The sequence below is a fragment of the Cololabis saira genome, chromosome 10 (assembly GCF_033807715.1).
Source record: "Cololabis saira isolate AMF1-May2022 chromosome 10, fColSai1.1, whole genome shotgun sequence".
NCBI classification, from domain to species: Eukaryota; Metazoa; Chordata; class Actinopteri; order Beloniformes; family Belonidae; genus Cololabis; species Cololabis saira.
Window position 1 is genome coordinate 13,621,987 of NC_084596.1, and position 20,977 is coordinate 13,642,963.

A 20,977-nucleotide genomic window follows, 5' to 3' on the forward strand; every position below is an offset into this window, starting at 1 on the left:
ATAAGAATTTGTCATCTCACGGTAAAAACGATAAATTCCCGTTGATGATGTTTTTGTGTAAAGCTGATTTATGGTTCTGTGTTAAATCCACGCACAACGTACGTGAAGGAAGGAAGGAAGGAAGGAAGGAAGGAAGGAAGGAAGGAAGGAAGGAAGGAAGGAAGGAAGGAAGGAAGGAAGGAAGGAAGGAAGGAAGGAAGGAAGGAAGGAAGGAAGGAAGGAAAGAAAGAAAGAAAGAAAGAAAGAAAGAAAGAAAGAAAGAAAGAAAGAAAGAAAGAAAGAAAGAAAGAAAGATACAAGCCAGAAGGAAAGAAAGAAAGATACAAGCCTGAAAGAAAGAAAGAAAGAAAGAAAGAAAAGAAGGAAAGAAAGAAAGAAAGAAAGAAAGAAAGAAGCCTGAAAGAAAGAAAGAAAGAAAAGAAGGAAAGAAAGAAAGAAAGAAAGAAAGAAAGAAAGAAAGAAAGAAAGAAAGAAAGAAAGAAAGATACAAGCCTGAAAGAAAGAAAAGAAGGAAAGAAAGAAAGAAAGAAAGAAAGAAAGAAAGATACAAGCCTGAAAGAAAGAAAAGAAGGAAAGAAAGAAAGAAAGAAAGAAAGAAAGAAAGATACAAGCCTGAAAGAAAGAAAGAAAGAAAGAAAGAAAGAAAGAAAGAAAGAAAGAAAGAAAGAAAGAGAAAGAAAGAAAGAAAGAAAGAAAGAAAGAAAGAAAGAAAGAAAGAAAGAAAGAAAGATAAATTCCCATTGGTGTAGTTTAGTAGCATTTAGTATCTTTTAGAGCAGTGTTTTGGCTCCAAAGACTGAATGTGGTGATAGATTTATAGTTAAAAAGTGGAGTTGAATTGGTATTTTTTCTATCGTCATTTTTATCGTTATCGGGATAAATGCCAGAAATTATCGTGATACATTTTTTAGTCCATACCGCCCATCCCTAAACCCCATTTGTGTGTGATTATAAGAGGTTTTTTAATCACTAGCGGTCTCTAACATAGCAGCTTGGACGTTTGCTTCTTGTTGCATCTTCAGGGGGGGTTTTCCCAGAAGATTTCTCTATCCTGTTCACCATCAAGCCCAAGGCTGGACTCCAGTCCTTCCTTCTGTCCGTGTACAACCAGCAAGGCCTGCAGCAGCTGGGCATGGAGGTGGGCCGTGCCCCCGTCTTCGTGTACGAGGACCAGCATGGCAAGCCTTCCCCTGAGGAGTACCCCTTGTTCCGCTCCATCAACCTTGCTGATGGCAAGTAAGTGACTGAGCGCCTCACAAGAAGTCTTTAAAACAGCGGCGGCAAAATGGTAAAATGTGGCCAGCTGACTTTTGAGTTGCTTGTTTTGATTCAAGCTCTCGGACCAACGTCAGTAAGAAATTGAATTTAGAAATCTGGAGTAACTGTAGATGAGGTTTCAAAATCATTCTGCATTTCCTTTAAGCCCTCAAAACTTTGTTCAGTTATTGATACCACATGGTTCAGTGTAAGTAAGATTGTACAAAAATCCAGGCAGTAATTTGACAAATAGGGGAATGGAGATATAATGTAATGGAGGGGGGTGTTTGTTAATCCATAGTTCTCCAAGGATCAGAGATCAGAGCTGAAATATCCTACTAATAACAGAAATTGATTTAAATAATCTCTTGTGGGTGTTTTAGTTGTTATATTGCTTAAAAAAATTAAGTTAGCTTTGGATTGCAATTTCTCAAAATATATACCGTATTTTCCGCACTATAAGGCACACCTAAATGCCTTTCATTTTCTCAAAAACCGGCAGTGCGCCTTATAATGCAGTGCGCCTTATATATGATCATTATGGTAATTTCTGTTACTGTAGTCAGGGGGATTGTAGCTACTGTAGTTTGTGTCGCCAAAGTAATGGCTCTAAAAACCTCAGGAATCGTCACAGACGTTCAAGACAACAGCAGCGACGCTGACTCGCATAATGGCGACTTTGATGAGACAGAGCAAAGCTGTTTTTTATTTTGTTAATAAAGTTTGACATACGGTACTTTTCTTGTTTTTTTTTTTTTGCATTTGCTGTAGGATTTTGTAGCATTTCCTGTAGCGCAGCTCCATCAGGTAGATACGTAACTCAACCCCAGCCACTATCATTGAAGGTGCGCCTTATAATGCGGTGCGCCTTATAGTGCGGAAAATACAGTAGTGTTTAATAGTCTGCAAGTTGTAAGTTTCAAAAAAACAAACTTGTAGATGCTGAACTTGTGCTTGTCAACTTGCCAAGCGTTTTACCAGACACTGCTCATTTGTGACGTCCCTCTCTGCTGCACAGATGGCATCGAGTAGCTGTCAGTGTGGAGAAGAAGAGCGTCACCATCATTGTGGACTGTAAGAAGAAGGTAACCAGGCCTCTGAAGAGAAGCGACCAGGCTGTGATCAGCACAGAGGGCATTACCGTCTTTGGCACCAGAATCCTGGACGACGAGGTCTTTGAGGTAAGATTCTCTCTCACACCTTGAAGCAAACTCAACTCAACTCAACTCAACTCAACTCAACTCAACTCAACTCAACTTCCTTTTAATGCCACACAGCTAGGCCGGAACGTTTTCCAGAGGAAAAAGACAGAGTAATAACAAGCAGACAAAACTGGACAAGGCAACACAACAACACATATCAGAAAGGACCACAAAAGAAAACTTTGTTGTTAAGGTTATGGTCTGAACTATTTCAGGGGTCTAGTTTGACTGTCATGGATATCACTTCTCAATACGATGGAGAGATATTTGAGCACCGAAGTAAACGTGAAGGAATTTTGTGCGCTGGATACAATCTGTTTTTTGTTTGTGGTGTGTTTGCAATCCGAGCAATCAAAGCAGCTGTGTTTCAGTCTTAACAGTTTGTTGATGATAGTCAGTGGACTGCTGCAATCCAGTGGACTGATTTGACTTACATTGTTAGACAGAGGCAAGAAGAGTTAGCATAGAAAACTAACTGCCACACCTTAGGCCCTCAGCCCCTCAGCCCCTCAGCCCTGCCCCCGCAGGTGTGATTGACAGCTGCTGGTCAGAAGATGTCGTAACCAGTTGTTTAAGACATACAGGGGGGTAGTGATTGTATTACAATACAATGACCCTGCTGTTAAGGACTCTTATGTGTCAGGGTTGCTATATGCTATCTTCAATGATATCAAATAGGGGTATAACGATACACTAATCTCACGATACGGCACGATACACGATATTGAGGTCACGATAACGATACGATATTATAGCAGTATTTTTTTAACAACCTTGAATGAGGAACATATGACTGGAAAAAATGGTCTTTTATTTGAAAGACACAAAATACAAAACAATGCTGTGTGTTTGCCCTATTGTTACAGTTTGTAAAGCTTTATAACTGTTTAGGTTTTAAAGAGAAAGCCAAGCCAACAGTTTTCCTCAAACTGAACTAAAAGTAAATGTCAGGTTTGCATTATGCATCTTCAGTTTCATACAAGTAAAACTATTTTGCCACAAACTGAATAGTTTCTCTCATGTATGATTTGACTTTTTTCTTTTCCAGAAATTTAACAACTAAAATTAAATAAATAAATAAAAGTAAATAAATACATACAATTTTACATCATAAAAAAGATTGATTCATGCTCACTTTATAAGTGTAAGAGGAGATTTATTTTTGTTAAGAAGGTTATTTTGGTCATTCAGGGTTCATTATTTTATAAATATATTCTTTATATTCTGATGTAAATCAGGGACTATAATGACACTAGTCAGTTTATCTGTAGTGATTAGTCTGTTTTAGATTGGGCGGAGTGATACGCCACAGTACGGCACTAGGTGCTGTGTTGATGTTCTAAAATCCTACACTGTTGAGAGACATTAAAGTACACTGGAGCTCAGCAGAAGTTGCCCGCGTGTTTATCCTACTCACGACCCGAAAAAGGTTTAATTTAATAAGGTAAGGCTTAACTCTACACCAGCCTTACATAAGTAAAAGTTCAGAGCTCAAAACGGGACCGCAAAACGGGACTAGTTTCTTCTGAGCGGAGTAAGATTTTGGACCGCGCGGTCGCGGTCGGATGCGCGTTACTAGTCAAAACAATAGATTCATATTAATAACCCAATATCGCGATACAGTTTGTCACCTCCATGACACGTATCGTGACGTTTTTGTATTGCGAAATTTCGTGGCACGACAGGCTACTGTTACACCCCTAATATCAAACTACTTTGACAATAAGAAATGTAACCTTACCTTGTAGAATACTGATGTATTTGGTCCAACACTGCAATTTATCACTTTTGTGTTTATTAATGTATCACTATATGCTGAAAGACGAGCTTCCATTTCAATCTACAGACATGAGAATCAGACTGATAATATATTTTTATCTGGTTCTCCACATATAGGCAAGAGTTGTACAAAGTTTTCCCTCTAAAATTCTTACTTGTGGTGTTCTCTCAGATGTAAGTCGCTTTGGATAAAAGCTAAATGACAGTAGTAGCAGTAGAAGTGAGATTAATTTAAGGTTATAAATTGGCCAACTTAATACTATTCCTTTTAACTGAAAATATGAGGCAAAAGATAAAGATAATGCAGACATTAACCACTGGACTGCATAGATGCTTGAGATTCCCCCATTCTGTTAATCTTACATAATTGAAAGCAGACTGAATTTCAGTCTCAATGAATCTCTTTTTTTACCATTTTTATGAAAAGGAAAATTTTAGTTTCTTTTCACTTACCATCCAAATATTGAAATACTTGACATTTTATTTACCTTTCATTACGTTATGCATCGAGTCAGTGGTGAATTTTACTGGGCAGAACAACAATATTGGCCCAGTGTGCATGGCCGTGGAAAAGCCATGTGCTCCTTCTTATTTTTCCTGTCAACATTGGTTCGATACCTTTTTAACACTTGACTAAAAAGGAAGAGCAGGAATATGTTTGTCTTTTCTTGTTGTTACTGAAATCACTGTGACGTTCAGTCTTTCAAATCAGATTTCAGAGATCAGGCTCGTGCTTAGTGGAAAATGTGAGCTAAATGCTATGGTAGAAGACAAAAGGCTCTCTTTGATGTCTGCGTGTGGAATGCTTGCAAAGTTGAAGAGCCTGCAGAAGTTTACCTTCAGGTCAGAGATGACTTTTCCACAGTGAAAACAGCTGGAAATTTGATGCTGCTTTTCATCATTTCATCATTGATTGGCTTCCAGAAACCAGATAACGTCGTTGGCTATGGGTGCTGAACATATAGAAAGTATGAGGTCAGCGATTACGTTGCAGAGCTTTGTTTTGCATGTACTGTACAGATTTACTGTAAAACAGTAATCTAGTTTAAGAATATTGGAATGAATACCTTGATGATTAGAACAAAGATGGTAATAATAACGTAAATAAGAGATGAGAGGACAACTGCAGATGAAGCTAAATTGGTAAGTTTTTTTTCTATTGTATTTACCATTGGAGAGCTGTCTTGTTTTTACTTTTGTAAAAGCTTATTGTTGAACAGAAATTACACAAACTGGTTTTGAATTTGCAGAGTAGTTTATTTGACCACAACAGCTGACATTTTAGGAAATGCATTTCCTTCTTGCGAGCAACATGAGAACCTTGATGGCGTAAGCATGGTTTCCTGCCTGCTATGGAGCACAAAGGAAATCAGTGGGAATTATCCTGAAGGCTTGACGTTGAGAGAACCTGGATCCTTGGATGAATCTCCAGAACAAGCTCATCACAACTTAATTCAACCACTTAACTGAACACATCCAATTAGTTGAGCTGTTTAAATTTAAGTTGGCTAAAGTGATTTCCCGTGTTGGCTACCGTACATACAGTACTCCGTATGCCTTGAAGGTTTAAGAAGCATTCCTACATTCAGCATTCCTGCATCAATACATAAACCAGGGCAAAATCAAAGCTTTTATTCCAACAAATTAACTGATCCTTTAGCATGTAATTATAAGGGCTAGATCGTGAAATGTAGGAGCCCAACTTGAGCTTCAGTTTAATTACTGACCTTATCAAAGAGCTTCCTCTCTACAAGTGCTCTGAGCTCTGAGCACATGGTTATCCGACTGGACTAGATTGCATAAGCAGGTGTCAAAGCTGGAAGCGCTGGGAAGAGTGAAGGCTTGAGGAAAATATGAGAAGTGTGTGCTCGGTTTTGGCTGGGACTCCACAGCTGTTAAAAAGATATGCTCACTGACCGAGTATCCAAGTGCCTTTCTCTTTCTTCTTTTCTTTCTTTAAAAAAAAAAAAAAAAACAACATTTGGAGTTAAAATCATCCCAGTTCCTCATTTTTGCGCAAACCTATTTTTCAGACGTGAAAAATCAGATTTAGATTCTGAATCTCAACTCATAGATTGTTTATATGTGTGTTATCCACCGTAGCAGATCACTCAAAAAGACCGTCCCTTGAGGTGGACGGCTTTTGGCACGACAACAGTTAAGCGTCTATGGGCGTAAAGCCTTAAAGTGAATCATTGTTTATGAGCGAGCTGACAGGAAGAGGACCAGTTGTGATTGCGTCTAACTGTGTCAACCACTTTTCACTCTCTAATCTTCACAAAAAGCTTTTTTGTGAAGATTTATGCAACTTGGATATTCATACTGATGTGGATGTCTCTAAGCCATCCTTCACTACACATGTAGTTTCAACACAACTTTCAGTTTGAAAACCATGAGAAATCTTAGTACAATGACAGTTCATTGTAATTCAGTTTGGCTGCTGACAATTGACAGTTCAGTTACTTATTAATCTCGCTGTTTTGTCCCTTTTTATTTTGCCCTGAACACAACTAAATGGTCTCTGTTCGGCTGAGAGGTAATGGACCCAAGGTGATTCCTAAAAAACATTTGCCGATGGAAAAGAGCAGAGCGAGGAAAAATGAGACAGATGGAGAGAAGAAAAGAGAGGGCAGCCAGAAAAGTGAGCAGCCGGTTCAAACAGTTCAGCAGTTTTGTGAGCTTCTGGCAGGAAAAATGTTTTAATATTCAAAGGGTGCAAAACCTTTGTACACCCGCGGTGCTCGAAAAGAAATATTATCCCTGTGCTCACCCTCAAAGCTTTGTTTGATATAACACAAGGTGAAATCTGCAGAGAGGGATGCATCGTTTTCTGATCAGTGCTTTTTAGTTAATTGTTGTCTTTTGCAGAATTTAGAAATTCCATCGGACTATTTGTTCTCTCAAGGTGCGCTGGCTCATTTGGAGAAGCGAAGGTTTTAGATGACATGCCGAGATTGTTGAGGTGTGTATACAAGAGGTTAAAAAAACACAAAACTGGCAGAAAAGTTGAAGTAGGTTTCTATTTTAAAGGCGAACACATCTGCACTAGTAAAACTGATGATGGCTTCGGAGGTTTAGTTACGCACAAGTCATCACATTTTTCAGGACTCATTTGTTTGAAAACTGTAAAAGAAGAAAAAGATTAAATAGGTACCCATTTTCCTGTGAATAATTAACAAATCTCCTGATTAACATTTTAATTTGTGGCTTAAAAAGGCTGATGAACTTTTCTGCACTGAAGCCGGCGTGACACTAATTTATTTTATTTTGAAACTCATCTGAATTAGACTACATTTCTGCAGAGGCGGGCACAAACTCAAATCAGATGTTTCAATTCAATTCAATTCAATTCAAATCACTTTATTTATCCCCTAGGGGCATTTTAAAAGGCATGACAGCAGCTTAAGGACATACAAACAAACACACAACTACTTTGAATCTTTATATAATACAAGTACAAATATAGAGGAAATTACAATGTGTATTCACTAATCAACTTTACTCTATTTCAAATTACAGACAATTCTAAAACTTGCTTACTGTGCTACGAGGAGAAATTGTTGCGCCATCTTGATGAATCGTCACAAACTCGGGGCTACTTGCGAACCCCTGGCTACGTTTACATGCAGTCAAAATTCGGGTTATTGCTAATATTCCGGTTACTGAAACATTCAGAATATTCCGTTTACATGCGTGAGCAAACAGGGTTATCCCTGTTTACATGGTCATTTTTCATTCAGGATATCCCGATCAAACCAGCGACCTGCGGAGAACATCATGACGCAATTTCCGTCATTTCCGCTTCTTCTTCCTGTATCCAAATTCAAAACAAATGCTGTTTCGCGCAACTTTTCGCTCACCTTCTTATAAATCTCTCTATCCCGGTACTTTCTACCGTCTACAAATGCCAAAATGTTCATATCCTTCATTACATTTATGAAGTGATTAGTCTCCTCCTCGTCTTGCGTTTCTCCGTGTTTATAAGAACTTCCTGGACTCGAAAGACCAGGATTCCTTGTGAACAAAGTATGCACAGAAAACAAATTCATGTTCCGTTTGATCAGGATATTCCGTTTGGTGCTTACATGACCGAATATTCAGGTTTTAAAAGGAGTAACCCAGGGGTCATATTCGGGTTTTAAAAAACCGGAATATGATCAAATTCGGGTTATTCAAAGGGGTTATTGGTGTTTACATCGGGTTATGGCCAATATTCGGGTTTTAAAAGGGTTATTGAGTGCATGTAAAGGCAGTCACTGTCTCTCAACAGGACCAGTAAGACGTATTTCCAGTGGCTGTTGGACTGTTAGGGCTGTTGTCACCAGTTCTGTTTATAGAGGTTACGTAAGAACAACGGAAGGGCTGATAGTTCTGGTTTAGTCGTTTTGGGATTACACCTTACCTTTTGGCAGACGACACGGCCCCGTTGTCTTTAGCGAGAGGAGCCCACTGCCCTGAGGGAGCTGAAGTCTGAGGTCACGGTCCCCGGCTGGAGAACGCTGGATTCCCCAGTCTGACTTGGAAATGACTTGCTCGCTCAAACGGATGACTTTAAGTATCTTTCTCCAGGTTTTGTGGCTCTAGTGGCCTTTATTGACTGTAAGTAGAGAGGGAACGTGGACAGACAGAGACTTTAGACTAGACTTTAGGAAATGGTCACAGCTAAGGACTTGAACTTGGGACTGGCTGTAAAAGGGCGGCCTGCTCGATAGGGATGGGCGGTATGGACTAAAAAATGTATCACGATAATTTCTGGCATTTATCCCGATAACGATAAAAAAAATACCAATTCAACCCCAAATCACTGCTCTAAAAGATACTAAATGCTACTAAACTACACCAATTAAATTGAATTAATAAAAACCAATTAAATGAGTAACACCTGTACTGCAAAACTGGAATGACTCAGATCGCCATGTTTGAATTTTTCTTTCTTTCTTTCTTTCTTTCTTTCTTTCTTTCTTTCTTTCTTTCTTTCTTTCTTTCTTTCTTTCTTTCTTTCTTTCTTTCTTTCTTTCTTTCTTTCTTTCTTTCTTTCTTTCTTTCTTTCTTTCTTTCATATTTTAGGAGATTCTTTCTTTCTTTCTTTCTTTCTTTCTTTCTTTCTTTCTTTCTTTCTTTCTTTCTTTCTTTCTTTCTTTCTTTCTGGCTCATTTCTTTCTTTCTTTCATATTTTAGGAGATTCTTTATTTCTTTCTTTCAGGCTCATTTTCTTTCTTTCTTTCTTTCTTTCTTTCTTTCTTTCTTTCTTTCTTTCTTTCTTTCTTTCTTTCTTTCTTTCTTTCTTTCTTTCTTTCTTTCTTTCTTTCTTTCTTTCTTTCAGGCTCATTTTCTTTCTTTCTTTCTTTCTTTCTTTGTTTCTTTCTTTCTTTCTTGCTCATTTCTTTCTGGCTCATTTATTTCTTTCTTTCATATTTTAGGAGATTCTTTCTTTCTTTCTTTCTGGCTCATTTCCTTCCTTTCTTTCTTTCTTTCTTTCTTTCTTTCTTTCTTTCTTTCTTTCTTTCTTTCTTTCTTTCTTTCTTTCTTTCTTTCTTTCTTTCTTTCTTTCTTTCTTTCTTTCTTTCTTTCTTTCTTTCTTTCTGGTTCATTTCCTTCCTTCCTTCCTTCTTTCCTTCCTTCCTTCCTTCCTTCCTTCCTTCACGTACGTTGTGCATGGATTTAACGCAGAACCATAAATCCAGCATTACACAAAAACGTCAACAGGAATTTATCGTTTTTACCGTGAGATGACAAATTCTTACCGTGGGGAATTTTTTTGACGGTTTATCGTGAACGGTAAAATATCGCCCATTCCTACTGCTCGACCACTTCAGCCGTCTCAAACTGAAGTGTCTTGGAGTATCGTTTCTAAAGGGTTAGATCAGAGCACGAGATTGACAGTCGTAATGTGGCAGTGATATAAATACTGTCCAGTAATCAAAACATGAGACTAAAGGCAAAGCTGTAGATTTATTCCATCCCTCTCAGCTCACGAGCTGTGGGTCATGACAAAAGTGATAGAATGAATGCATTCCAAGGATGCAACGCTGATTTGCTCCATGCGCACAGAGATTTCTCCAGATTCTTGCAGTTTTCATGAGTACTGTACTGTATGTACTGGAGATGATGGAGGGACTCAAAGTCTTGCAATGCTCTGCTGAGAAACATTCTGAAAATATTTCATCATTTATAGAAGTATTTTTGGCCTTTTTTACCTCTGAGAGACTGTGCCTATCTATGGCATTTCTTTTGGTACCACTTGGTTTTCCAGCCTTTTGTAGCTCATATACCAACTGTTTTAAGATGTGTCGCTCCAATCAAATAAAAATCAAAAACTCTAAAATATCTCTCTTCAACTTTTGATATTTTTTCTGTGCGAATGAAATATTTGTTTGAGAATTTCAGATCATTATATTCTGGGGTGTTTTTTTGGAATTAAGGTTTTATATTCCCAAATGAGAGTATCTGCCCAACAGGCTTGATTTAATGGCAAAATAACTTCAGGCTCAGAAAATAAAATGAAATAAATCTTTGTTTTTTAACTTCATTTGGTGGAATGATGGAATAAACTGCTGTTTTCCGAGCTGGTTTCAAGGCAGAGAAGACAGGAATGAGAAAGTACATCATCATCATCATCATCTGGCGTCAGCAGGAGCTCCGGGATCTGCAGCTAATCAGAGTTGTGTCTTCACTTTTGAGCTTTGCTCTGTGCTTGATGAAGTGTGATCATCGTCAGAAATCCACTATTTACCTCATCAAAATCTGCAAAACCTTATAACAGCAATCCCAAATCCCTGTGACTCTTTACTTGCATTACAATGCCGAGGACGGGTTTTAATGGTCTGCTCTGGACTTCTATAAATCCACTGTTAATTGTTCATCCGTCCGCCGGGATTCCTTTTCTTCGTGGGTCACGGTTTTGCGTCAGCAGGGTTACTCCTCGCAGCAGACGTTATGCACCCAATGTCCAGTGAAAGATCAGCTGAATCTCTGCCATTTTAGACTTTTTAAGTTCGTAATCAAATGTGAAATGAGCCAGCCTGAGAAAAGCCAGTGATGTGTTTATTCCAATACTCCAGCGTTTATTTTCTGTTGCGCACAAACACATTGCATTTCGGTGCAGTAGAAATGACAGACCTTTCTTTTCTTGCTCTCCACTTTTTGTTTGTACTTGTTTTTCATAAACTGTTGTGTTCACAGTTTTGGGTGACATGTAACCAGTTAATCCACGCTGTACAGTATTTATTTACAATTGCGCTTTGTACACATTAGCTGCATTAGTCGATGGATTGCAGCGGAGTCTAGTTCGATGATTTATCTCATATCTGTGCCAGCAGTTAGCAGATGCGGGGCAGACCTGTATATTCATCCTGGAATTATGCAGATGTTATCGAGCTTGGCAATACAACCCAGACACTAACATCAACAAACCACTGAAATTCAGAAAAGGAAAAAAAAATCCACCGGGTAAAAGTAAATAAGGGATAAGGAGGAGGAAATGTGTAGGAAGTGTTGCATAAATTACCGCTCATTCTAGTGTGTGGGGCCCCAGAATGAGCCTTGTGTGACGTATTAGAACTTATTTTCCGGCAGTGAAAGTAGTTTCCTTTATTTTCCTTATAAATGCAAAGAAAAAAGCAAGAAAGACCAAGAAGCAACTGTTCACCCAGAGGCAGACGAAGAGAAGGAAGTAACGCCAAATGCAAAGTGTCTGGGCTCCCATTTGGCTTTGAATTTGGATCTGTCTGCACTAAATCATGGAAAAAACACAGTGACACTGACAGTAATGCCATTTTTTTTAACTTGAAAACCTCAGTAAATGATGTTCCTGAGAGAGGTTCTGCAGGTGCAACTGCTGAAAAACTATCGTCTTCACTCTAGTGGGTGACATTTTACACCCAAACTCCAGCTGCTGCAGCACATGCAGTACATAAAATATACAATTCTGGCATGTGTTTTGTGGTGAGAAATGCTTGCTTGAAAGTGAGCGTTAGCCAGTGGGAACTCTGGATTTAATGTCACACAAATTAAGTGGATTAGATGCACTGAGGATTGCTGAAACTCTTATATCAACCCAAATATTGTGTGGGTTGCGCAATAGGCCGTTGAAATTTACTGGTCACGTTTAATGGGAGTGTTGTGCAGTGAGGATCTAATGTGTTCCAGAGATCTAAGCTTGTACAGATGTTGCCTCCTGTAATTTAATGCATTCTGCACGTATGTGCTTCCTCCTTGGGGGCCACCCTGATCGTGGTCGCTGTGCACCTTTTCTCATGGAACCTCGGCCATTTTTTTTTTCCTGTTTTTATTTGTTTTATAGTCACGTCTGCTATGTCTAGGTGAAATCTGGAAGGGTCATCTGATGTGACGTGTGGATGAAATTCATCGTCTGTGACATAGAAGTTCACAGTTTAGGAATTCTTAAGCATCCTGTCATGGAAAAAAAGAAGGCTCTGGTTGATGGTTAGGAGTGGGGATCTAATTTCCTTTTCCAAAGGCTCATGAAAAACAGACGGCCTCAGATAAGTACAACCTTTGGTTATTTATACGGTTGGCACCAGGATTTTGCCATTCTAGTGACGGTCAAACGGTTATTTTTAAAAGCTGTCAGTTCCCCCCCTTCTGCTCTGATTCGTTTCATAAACTTATAATTAATAGTAGAAAGAATGCTGCCTCTGGTACTTGACATCTGTTTTGTTATTTTATTGCCGTGCGTTATTGGCTTGCTGGTTTAAACCCCGAGCCATCGACTAGGAGGGGAATAGGTTGTTTATATCATTAAAGAGTCCCTTTGCTTATTTATTCATTTGTTACTTTCCCTTTGTGTTGTATTGCTTTTTTGGCACGTTGAGAGACACTTCCACATGAAGGGAAGTTTCCTTATCTGACTGAAACGCGACTACTGATTTGCTGAGACACCTTGTTTGTAGTCTAGACTTTCCCTTTGTGACTTTGATTTAATTATTTATTTGAAACCACAAATGAAGAGTGAGCAGCTGCCTGCAGTCAGATGACTAGACAGATATGCAGGCCGGGCTCTGTGGGCTGCAGATACCAGACACGGAAGCTAAAATGGAGCTCCCCATGTCTCGCGTGTGGAGGTACAGCAGCAGTTACAGTGTGGGGGAAAAATACCAGTTTTTGATTTGTTTTTAATTCTCAAAATTAAATTGATAAATTATGTGAAGGGTGTCGATTAGGGTTGCCACCTTTCAGAAATAGAAATAAGGGACGTCCTGATTTCAGCAGCGCAGGAGCCAAAAAAAAGCCCCAAAACTTCTAAACTGAATAAAAATGTGTTTATTTTATATGAAAAAACAAACTGCTTTGATTTAAAGTTTAAAGTGCTTTAATAGCATTGAACTTGCATGACTGTACAGACAGACAACCAAACTAGCAACTGAAATATCCTCCTATGATATGTATGTCCACATCAGCCCAGATGTAATATAGCCTACAGGTGAAGAATATGGTGTAAAAGTTAATTTATTTCAATAATTCAACTAGAATATGGTGTAAAAGTTAATTTATTTCAATAATTCAACTAGAATATGGTGTAAAGGTTAATTTATTTCAATAATTCAACTAGAATATGGTGTAAAAGGTTAATTTATTTCAATAATTCAACCAGAATATGGTGTAAAAGTAAATTTATTTCAATAATTCAACTAGAATATGGTGTAAAAGGTTAATTTATTTCAATAATTCAACTAGAATATGGTGTAAAAGGTTAATTTATTTCAATAATTCAACCAGAATATGGTGTAAAAGTAAATTTATTTCAATAATTCAACTAGAATTTGGTGTAAAGGTTAATTTATTTCAATAATTCAACTAGAATATGGTGTAAAAGTTAATGAAAAAACGGTACAAATCGCGTCCCGTATTAGTTCAATATGGGACGCAACATTTTTTTCTCAAATAAAGGACAATTCCGTATTTTACGGGAAGGGTGGCAACCCTAGTGTCGATGGGCATCATATTGACTTCTTTTTTTTTTCTACAGTTTGCGATGAACATTTTCATCATTGATATACTCATAAACTCAATAAATATCTATTTTCTGTTTACGTGGGTGCTTGAGACTTACATTTTCAGCTATGCAAATACCTAATATATCACTATAATAATAAAACTAAAGCAGTGTCTTTAGCTCTTTTTGTTTTTCTTCAGTTTCTCCTTTCTTTCTGTTGCCTTTCTCCACTTGCATCTGTTGTGGCTCCACAATGGAGCAATTTACCAAATCAAACGAGCAAAAAAACAAAACAAAACATCTCACTGATTGCCTTTCTAATCTGCTCTAAAAGTCCCCTTTTTACACGGAGGACCGGTGATGATAAAAGATCAAACTAATGCAGGAATGTACACTGGGAGTGAATGTCCTGTTTGACTTGTACTGACACACTATTCTTCTCTTCCAGGGTGACATCCAGCAACTGTTAATAGTGGCAGACCCCAGGGCCGCCCACGACTACTGTGAACACTACAGCCCCGACTGTGAAACCCCCAACCACCACGACACCCCACAGGCTCAGGAACCCGAGGACGAGGTCAGTAGTACTAAATACTCATCCAGTGCTGGGAAAAGTTTGAGTTTTTTTTTTAAGGAGGGGAAATGGGAGACGAGGATGGTAGGGGGAGGACATTTCCATTAACATGGAAACGGAGGGATATACGGGAGCGGGGATTTTATGAAAGATAATTGGAGGAATATCAAAGGACTCTCTCATACTCAGGTCTTTTTAAACTAAGAAACAGAAGACCAATTAAGGTAATAAAACATAACGCATGGGTTGATGGAAATCAAGTACCGTATTTTCTGGACTATAAGCCGCTACTTTTTTCATTGGTTTTCAACCGTGCGGCTTATACAAAGGTTCTGTTCTGTGGATTTTTCTTCCACTGCTCGGGGCGCTCTAACCGGAATTAGAATCAAAACTAAGACAAAATAAATGCAAAGAAGAATACGCTACTTCTTCTTTAGCAGATAGAAGTACGTAGAAGCAGATAGATAAATACCGGTTATTCTCTCTTGGTTCCTTCCCGTTTTAATCAGCAAAGTTGCTGTCGTGTTAAAAGACACCGTTAGGAAAGGATCTATTTAGGTACAAACATGTACATCATTTACAGTTCAAAATCCTTCTGTACATGTAGTAAATATCTAATCTAACAACATAAATATCTGCGGCTTGCAAATTTTTTTTTTTAAATAGAGCAGATGCGGCTTATACACAGGTGCGGCTTATAGTCCAGAAAATACGGTATATCAATGAGAAAAGGAGGACGGAATAAAGATAGAAAGGACATTTTAGTTGCCATTTACGATTGGGGACATTTATTTTATACTGATTGGTGGAGAGAAAAAAGGGCTTAGGGGTTAGCACTGTTGCCTCAGAGCAAGAAGGTTCCTGGTTCGACTCCCTGGCCCAGTGGGAGACTTTCCGTGTGGAGTTTGCATGTTCTCCCCGTGCTTGCGTGGTTCCCTCAGGGTACTCTGGCTTCCTCCCACAGTCCAAAAACATGCACGCTAGGTTAATTGGTGATTCTAAATTGCCTGTAGGTGTGAATGTGAGTAAGTCTGGTTGTCTGTGTGATAAACTGGCAACCTGTCCAGGGTGTAACCCCGGCCTCTCGCCTGTAATGAGCTGGGATAGGCTCCAGCAGACCCCCGTGACCCTGCAAAGGATAAAACGGGTATAGAAAATGGATGGATGGAAGGTGGAGAAAAAAAGTTGATGTTTTTAAAAAGATTAGCACAAGTAATCAGTCCAATAAAGTTAGCAAGTAAATGGAACTCAACATATTGAAATCTTCTAAGGCATTGGTTCCCAACCTTTTTTCCTTGGAGCCCCCCCTACTTGTGTCTAAGACCAGCCAGGACCCGAACGTACTAGCACCAAAATAGTCTTTAATTGAAAAAATGAACATTAATTATGTTTTTTTGATACATTTGTCTTTGGTTTACTCTGTATACATATGACTTTGTTTTTCTCCAATGTCACCAATGTATAAAATACACACCAAAGGACATAAAAGGACATAAAAATATTTCTGAAAAATGTCTCTTTTAATATGAGACCAACATTTTTTAACATTTTTCCATTAACAACCTGTCGGAGTAGATTAAATGTTAAGTATTATATAATAATAAGGAATTAAATCATTTCTTGTGTTTGTCACCAGTGTAGGGATGGGCGGTATGGACTAAAAAATGTATCACGATAATTTCTGGCATTTATCCCGAAAACGATAAAAATGACGATAGAAAAAATACCAATTCAACTCCACCTTTGTAACTATAAATCTATCACCAAATTCAGTCTTTGGAGCCCCCAAAACACTGCTCTAAAAGATACTAAATGCTACTAAACTACACCAATGGGAATTTATCTTTCTTTCTTTCTTTCTTTCTTTCTTTCTTTCTTTCTTTCTTTCTTTCTTTCTTTCTTTCTTTCTTTCTTTCTTTCTTTCTTTCTTTCTTTCTTTCTTTCTTTCTTTCTTTCTTTCTTTCTTTCTTTCTTTCTTTCTTTCTTTCAGGCTCATTTTCTTTCTTTCTTTCTTTCTTTCTTTCTTTCTTTCTTTCTTTCTTCCTTCCATCCTTCCTCCTTCCTTTTTTTATTTCCTTTCTTTCTTTCTTTCTTTCTTTCTTTCTTTCTTTCTTTCTTTCTTTCTTTCTTTCTTTCTTTCTTTCTTTCTTTCTTCCTCCTTCCCTTTTTCCTTCCTTCCTTCCTTCCTTCCTTCCTTCCTTCCTTCCTTCCTTCCTTCCTTCCTTCCTTCCTTCCTTCCTTCCTTCCTTCCTTCAGCTTTTACACAAAAACATCATCAACAGGAATTTATCATTTTTACCGCGAGATGACAAATTCTTACCGTGGGGAATTTTTTTGACAGTTTATCGTGAACGGTAAAATATCGCCCATTCCTACACCAGTGTATAAAAAACAAAAAATATTCAAGACATTCATAAATTATTCCTAACAATGTCTTATGAATGACTGATTCTCAAATATAATTTTTACAACTGCATAATTCTAAAGCAGACAAAGTTTCACGCCCCCCCAGAGATCTCTGGCGCCCCCCCAGGGGGGGCCCGGACCCCAGGTTGGGAGACACTGTTCTAAGGGGAAGGAAGTCGTGGGAGGAAGAGTGAGTCGGTTTTACGTCAGATGCCATTCCTGACTCAACCTTCTCCATCAATCCGGCCTGGGAACGACCCCCTGCTGGAACATTCGACATCACGACAGAAATATTGCATGTAAAATACCTTGCGGAGTCATGCACTTCCTGCACGTTCTGAGACGTGTTGCATATGTAAAGCGCCACAAGAGAGCTGTTTTTCATGTTAAGATATCAATTTATAATTTCTTTGAAGGAATGCTGGCTTAATAATAGAAACGATTTGCAATTGTCGTCTAGCTCTCGGTGTTCCCTGGCAAAAACCAGCTGAAATAGCTTCAGACGATCATCATAGTCATCTTATTTCGACAGCTGTGTATCGCTTTACAGGACTGTAATGCGTGAACAAGGACAGAACTCGCTCACAGAGCCACAGTGGACATCATTGCGACTAAGAGACTCAAGACGGTTATGACAGAAGAGAAAAAACGAAAGGGGGACCACACAAAAGTCAAACTTTAGTACTGTAGAACCACCTTAACCACTAAGCTAAAATGCTACCCTTTTTTTAATGTGGGTGTAAAGAATAAATGCGTCATTAATGCTTCCTCGAGGGCCTGATTGAGGTAGACAACCACGTTTCCAGAATGTTAAGTGGTACATTTGGAAGCTCTGTCCCCCTCAAGCCTTTGCACGTTTCCCGTCTTCAGTTCATGACATATACACAATAAAATTTGAGGTCAAAGCACAGCGTAAGACGTTTTGCTACATAAATTCAGTGATATTTGAAGTTCGATATAAAGCACAGGGATTAAGTGCTTAGTCTAGTGAGAATAAAATGAAGTCGGACACTTTAAGAGTCATAATGTAAGGCATTATTTCATAATTGTCAGCTAAACAGCACATATCTGTTTGCATAATCGTACTTTGAATAGTTGCCTCGGTCTAAGCTGTCATTTTCATAGTTCAAGCCTTTTTGCTGGTTGACATTTTCCTCCACTTTTTCACAGAATAACTGATGAGCTCACTGGAAACTTTCTTTTTTTTTTTCCCCCTGCTTCGAAGTCTGAGCCCACTTTGGAGTGGCCCCGTGATTTATATCACTAACGAGTTCTGCAGGCTCTGCCCAGACTCACAGGCAAATTTAAGCTTTTCCTTCCCAAGCTCCATTTCCAGTACCTGGAAAAGTAGACTTTAGATCTCCGGTTCGAGATATTAAAAAAAGAAGACGCCGACAAAGAAAAAGAGGAGCTGGTTCTGTTTCTATATTCAAAAGCACTGGCTGTACAGTGGGTACCAGTTTTGGAAAATATTGCTTCATCATCAAGTTACGTTTCGGCGGCGGCATAAGGAGCTTGCCAGTTTTAAATAGACAGCAGGGAGCAGTTGGGCTGGAATAAAATTGGAGATCTGGTTTACTCATCGTCAGGTTCTGTACAGTTAAAACAGGAATGTTCTTCCTACATTCCAGATCAGTATTTCACAAACCTACGTACAACTGAAGCACATGTCCCCCGATGGACAAATCACCCTTGAAGTCAGAAAATACCTCGATATAGGGCTGGGCGATATATCGAGATTTTAATATATATTGATATATTTTCAAACACGATATGGTACCAGACAATATCGTTTATATCGATTTAAAAAAAAAAAAAAAAAAAAAAAAAAAAAAAAATTACATTTTTTTTTAATGATTTTGATATAGCTTATTTTGTGACAAATTGACTTGAATGTTTTATTTGAGATTTGCACAAATGTTTTGTTATTTGCACAACTGTCAACCTCAGTGGAAAAGTCTGCCTGTCTTGACGAGGAAAGGGATATTTGTTTTATTTTATTCAAGAAGCATTTTTATTCTATATATGCAGGCAGTTTATTTTTATTTCATTTGTTTTATACATTTTGATATTGTGCAGATCTCAGTTAACAAAGGTACCTTTATTAAAGGCTTTGTATTAAAACTGACTGTTTTTTTTAAGGGTTTGCCTCAGAAAAAAATGAAGCTAACAGAGATGCTATGCTATAATGCTTTGGGGGAAACCCCAATTAAGGCACAGAAAAAATATCGAGATATATATCGAGTATCGCCATTCAGCTAGAAAATATCGAGATATGACTTTTGGTCCATATCGCCCAGCCCTTTAAACTTCTCTGAAGATCCCCCTTGACCTGAGACTTGCCACCTTTGCAGGAGTCATCCATATGTGCAGATGACTGCAGAAGCTCTGAAATGGAAGTGATACAGTAGGAGAAAGGGGACTGTTTTTATGTGCACACTTCATTATTTACATCTTCCATCTGATCCTGTAGTGATGGGCTTTAGCTAAGCCAAAGGGCTTCAACACCATAAATCTTTATAATCTCGCCTTCATTCTCCAACTGTCTCCGTAGTTTTGTGGGACCCTGGCTTCCATATGAGAAGCCAGCGCTTCTCATATGGGACTTTTCCCCCTCTGGACAGCAGAGAGGCGGCCAGACAGGCGTTACAGCAGGGAGTGGATCCTGTATTATTTTTATGAGCTTAGCAGCTGTCCCGGGACTAATATTTATCCCTTTGCTGACAGAGTATTGCATATCAGGGACTGCTCTGTTAATATGATCCATCTTGCCTCTGTTTTGACAGCCTGAGTGTTTTTGACAAAGAACTGTGGAAGCTGATGTCCATTATGCAGTTTAAGATGGATCCTGGGGAAGGTGCCAATGCCTCTTGACATTTGCTGATTTAAAGGTGCATTCTGCAGCACTTGGAGAAAGGAAAGTTCATGCTAAAGCGGCGCTCAAGAACTTCTGTTTTGACTTAACTTATTTTTATCTTTTTTATACTATGAGATTTCATTTTAGCAAAATAAGTACTTATCAGTAGTATACAGAGGTGGGTAGAGTAGCCAAAAATTGTACTCAAGTAAAAGTACTGTTACTTCAGAATAATATGACTCAAGTAGAAGTAAAAAGTAGTCATCCAAAGAATTACTTGAGTAAAAGTAAAAAAGTACTTGGTGAAAAAACTACTCAAGTACTGAGTAACTGTTGAGTAACGTCTGATTTATTTTTTTAACACAACCAATCAAACAGACAAAAGTACAAAATAATCATCTTCAGGCAAATTAAATCAATAAAATAATAATATAAATTAAAATAAAAAATAGCTTAAATTAAAATAATAAAGTAAATTCAAGTACTAAATAAATAATAAAATAAATAAAATAACAGAATAAAAAAAAATTAAGCACAGGTATAGCACAAAATTTCAAGCCTTTGTACTTTTCTTTTTTAACCAGGCAGAACTAGAACAAGCCCATGAACTCATAGAAACTCTGTGTGTGTTTGAGTCTGTGTAAATGTGACAAAACATGCAAAAACAAACATTTTTCCCAAAGAATCACTCAGTGATGTCATGAGATTGACGCTTACGTGGATAAAAGGGATAAAAGAAAAGTAACAGCTCAACGTAGCCTAATGTAGCGGAGTAAGAGTAACAGTTTCTTCTTCACAAATCTACTCAATTAAAAGTAAAAAGTATAGTGATTCAAAACTACTCCTAAAAGTACAAAACTTCCCAAAACTTAATCAAGTAAATGTAACGGAGTAAATGTAACTCATTACTACCCAGCTCTGGTAGTATAGTATGCAGTATTAAAAAT

General features: G+C 38.1%; 1 protein-coding gene across 1 annotated transcript in view; it reads left to right on the plus strand.

Annotated features, from left to right (window-relative positions):
* LOC133452443 (collagen alpha-1(XI) chain-like) overlaps positions 1-20,977 on the plus strand; it is a 129,155-nt gene that overhangs the window by 11,541 nt on the left and 96,637 nt on the right. Inside the window, exons 3-5 of the mRNA XM_061731751.1 lie at positions 1,023-1,236; positions 2,276-2,438; positions 14,642-14,770. Coding sequence (XP_061587735.1) covers positions 1,023-1,236; positions 2,276-2,438; positions 14,642-14,770 — 506 coding nt within the window. The remainder of the gene's footprint in view (positions 1-1,022; positions 1,237-2,275; positions 2,439-14,641; positions 14,771-20,977) is intronic.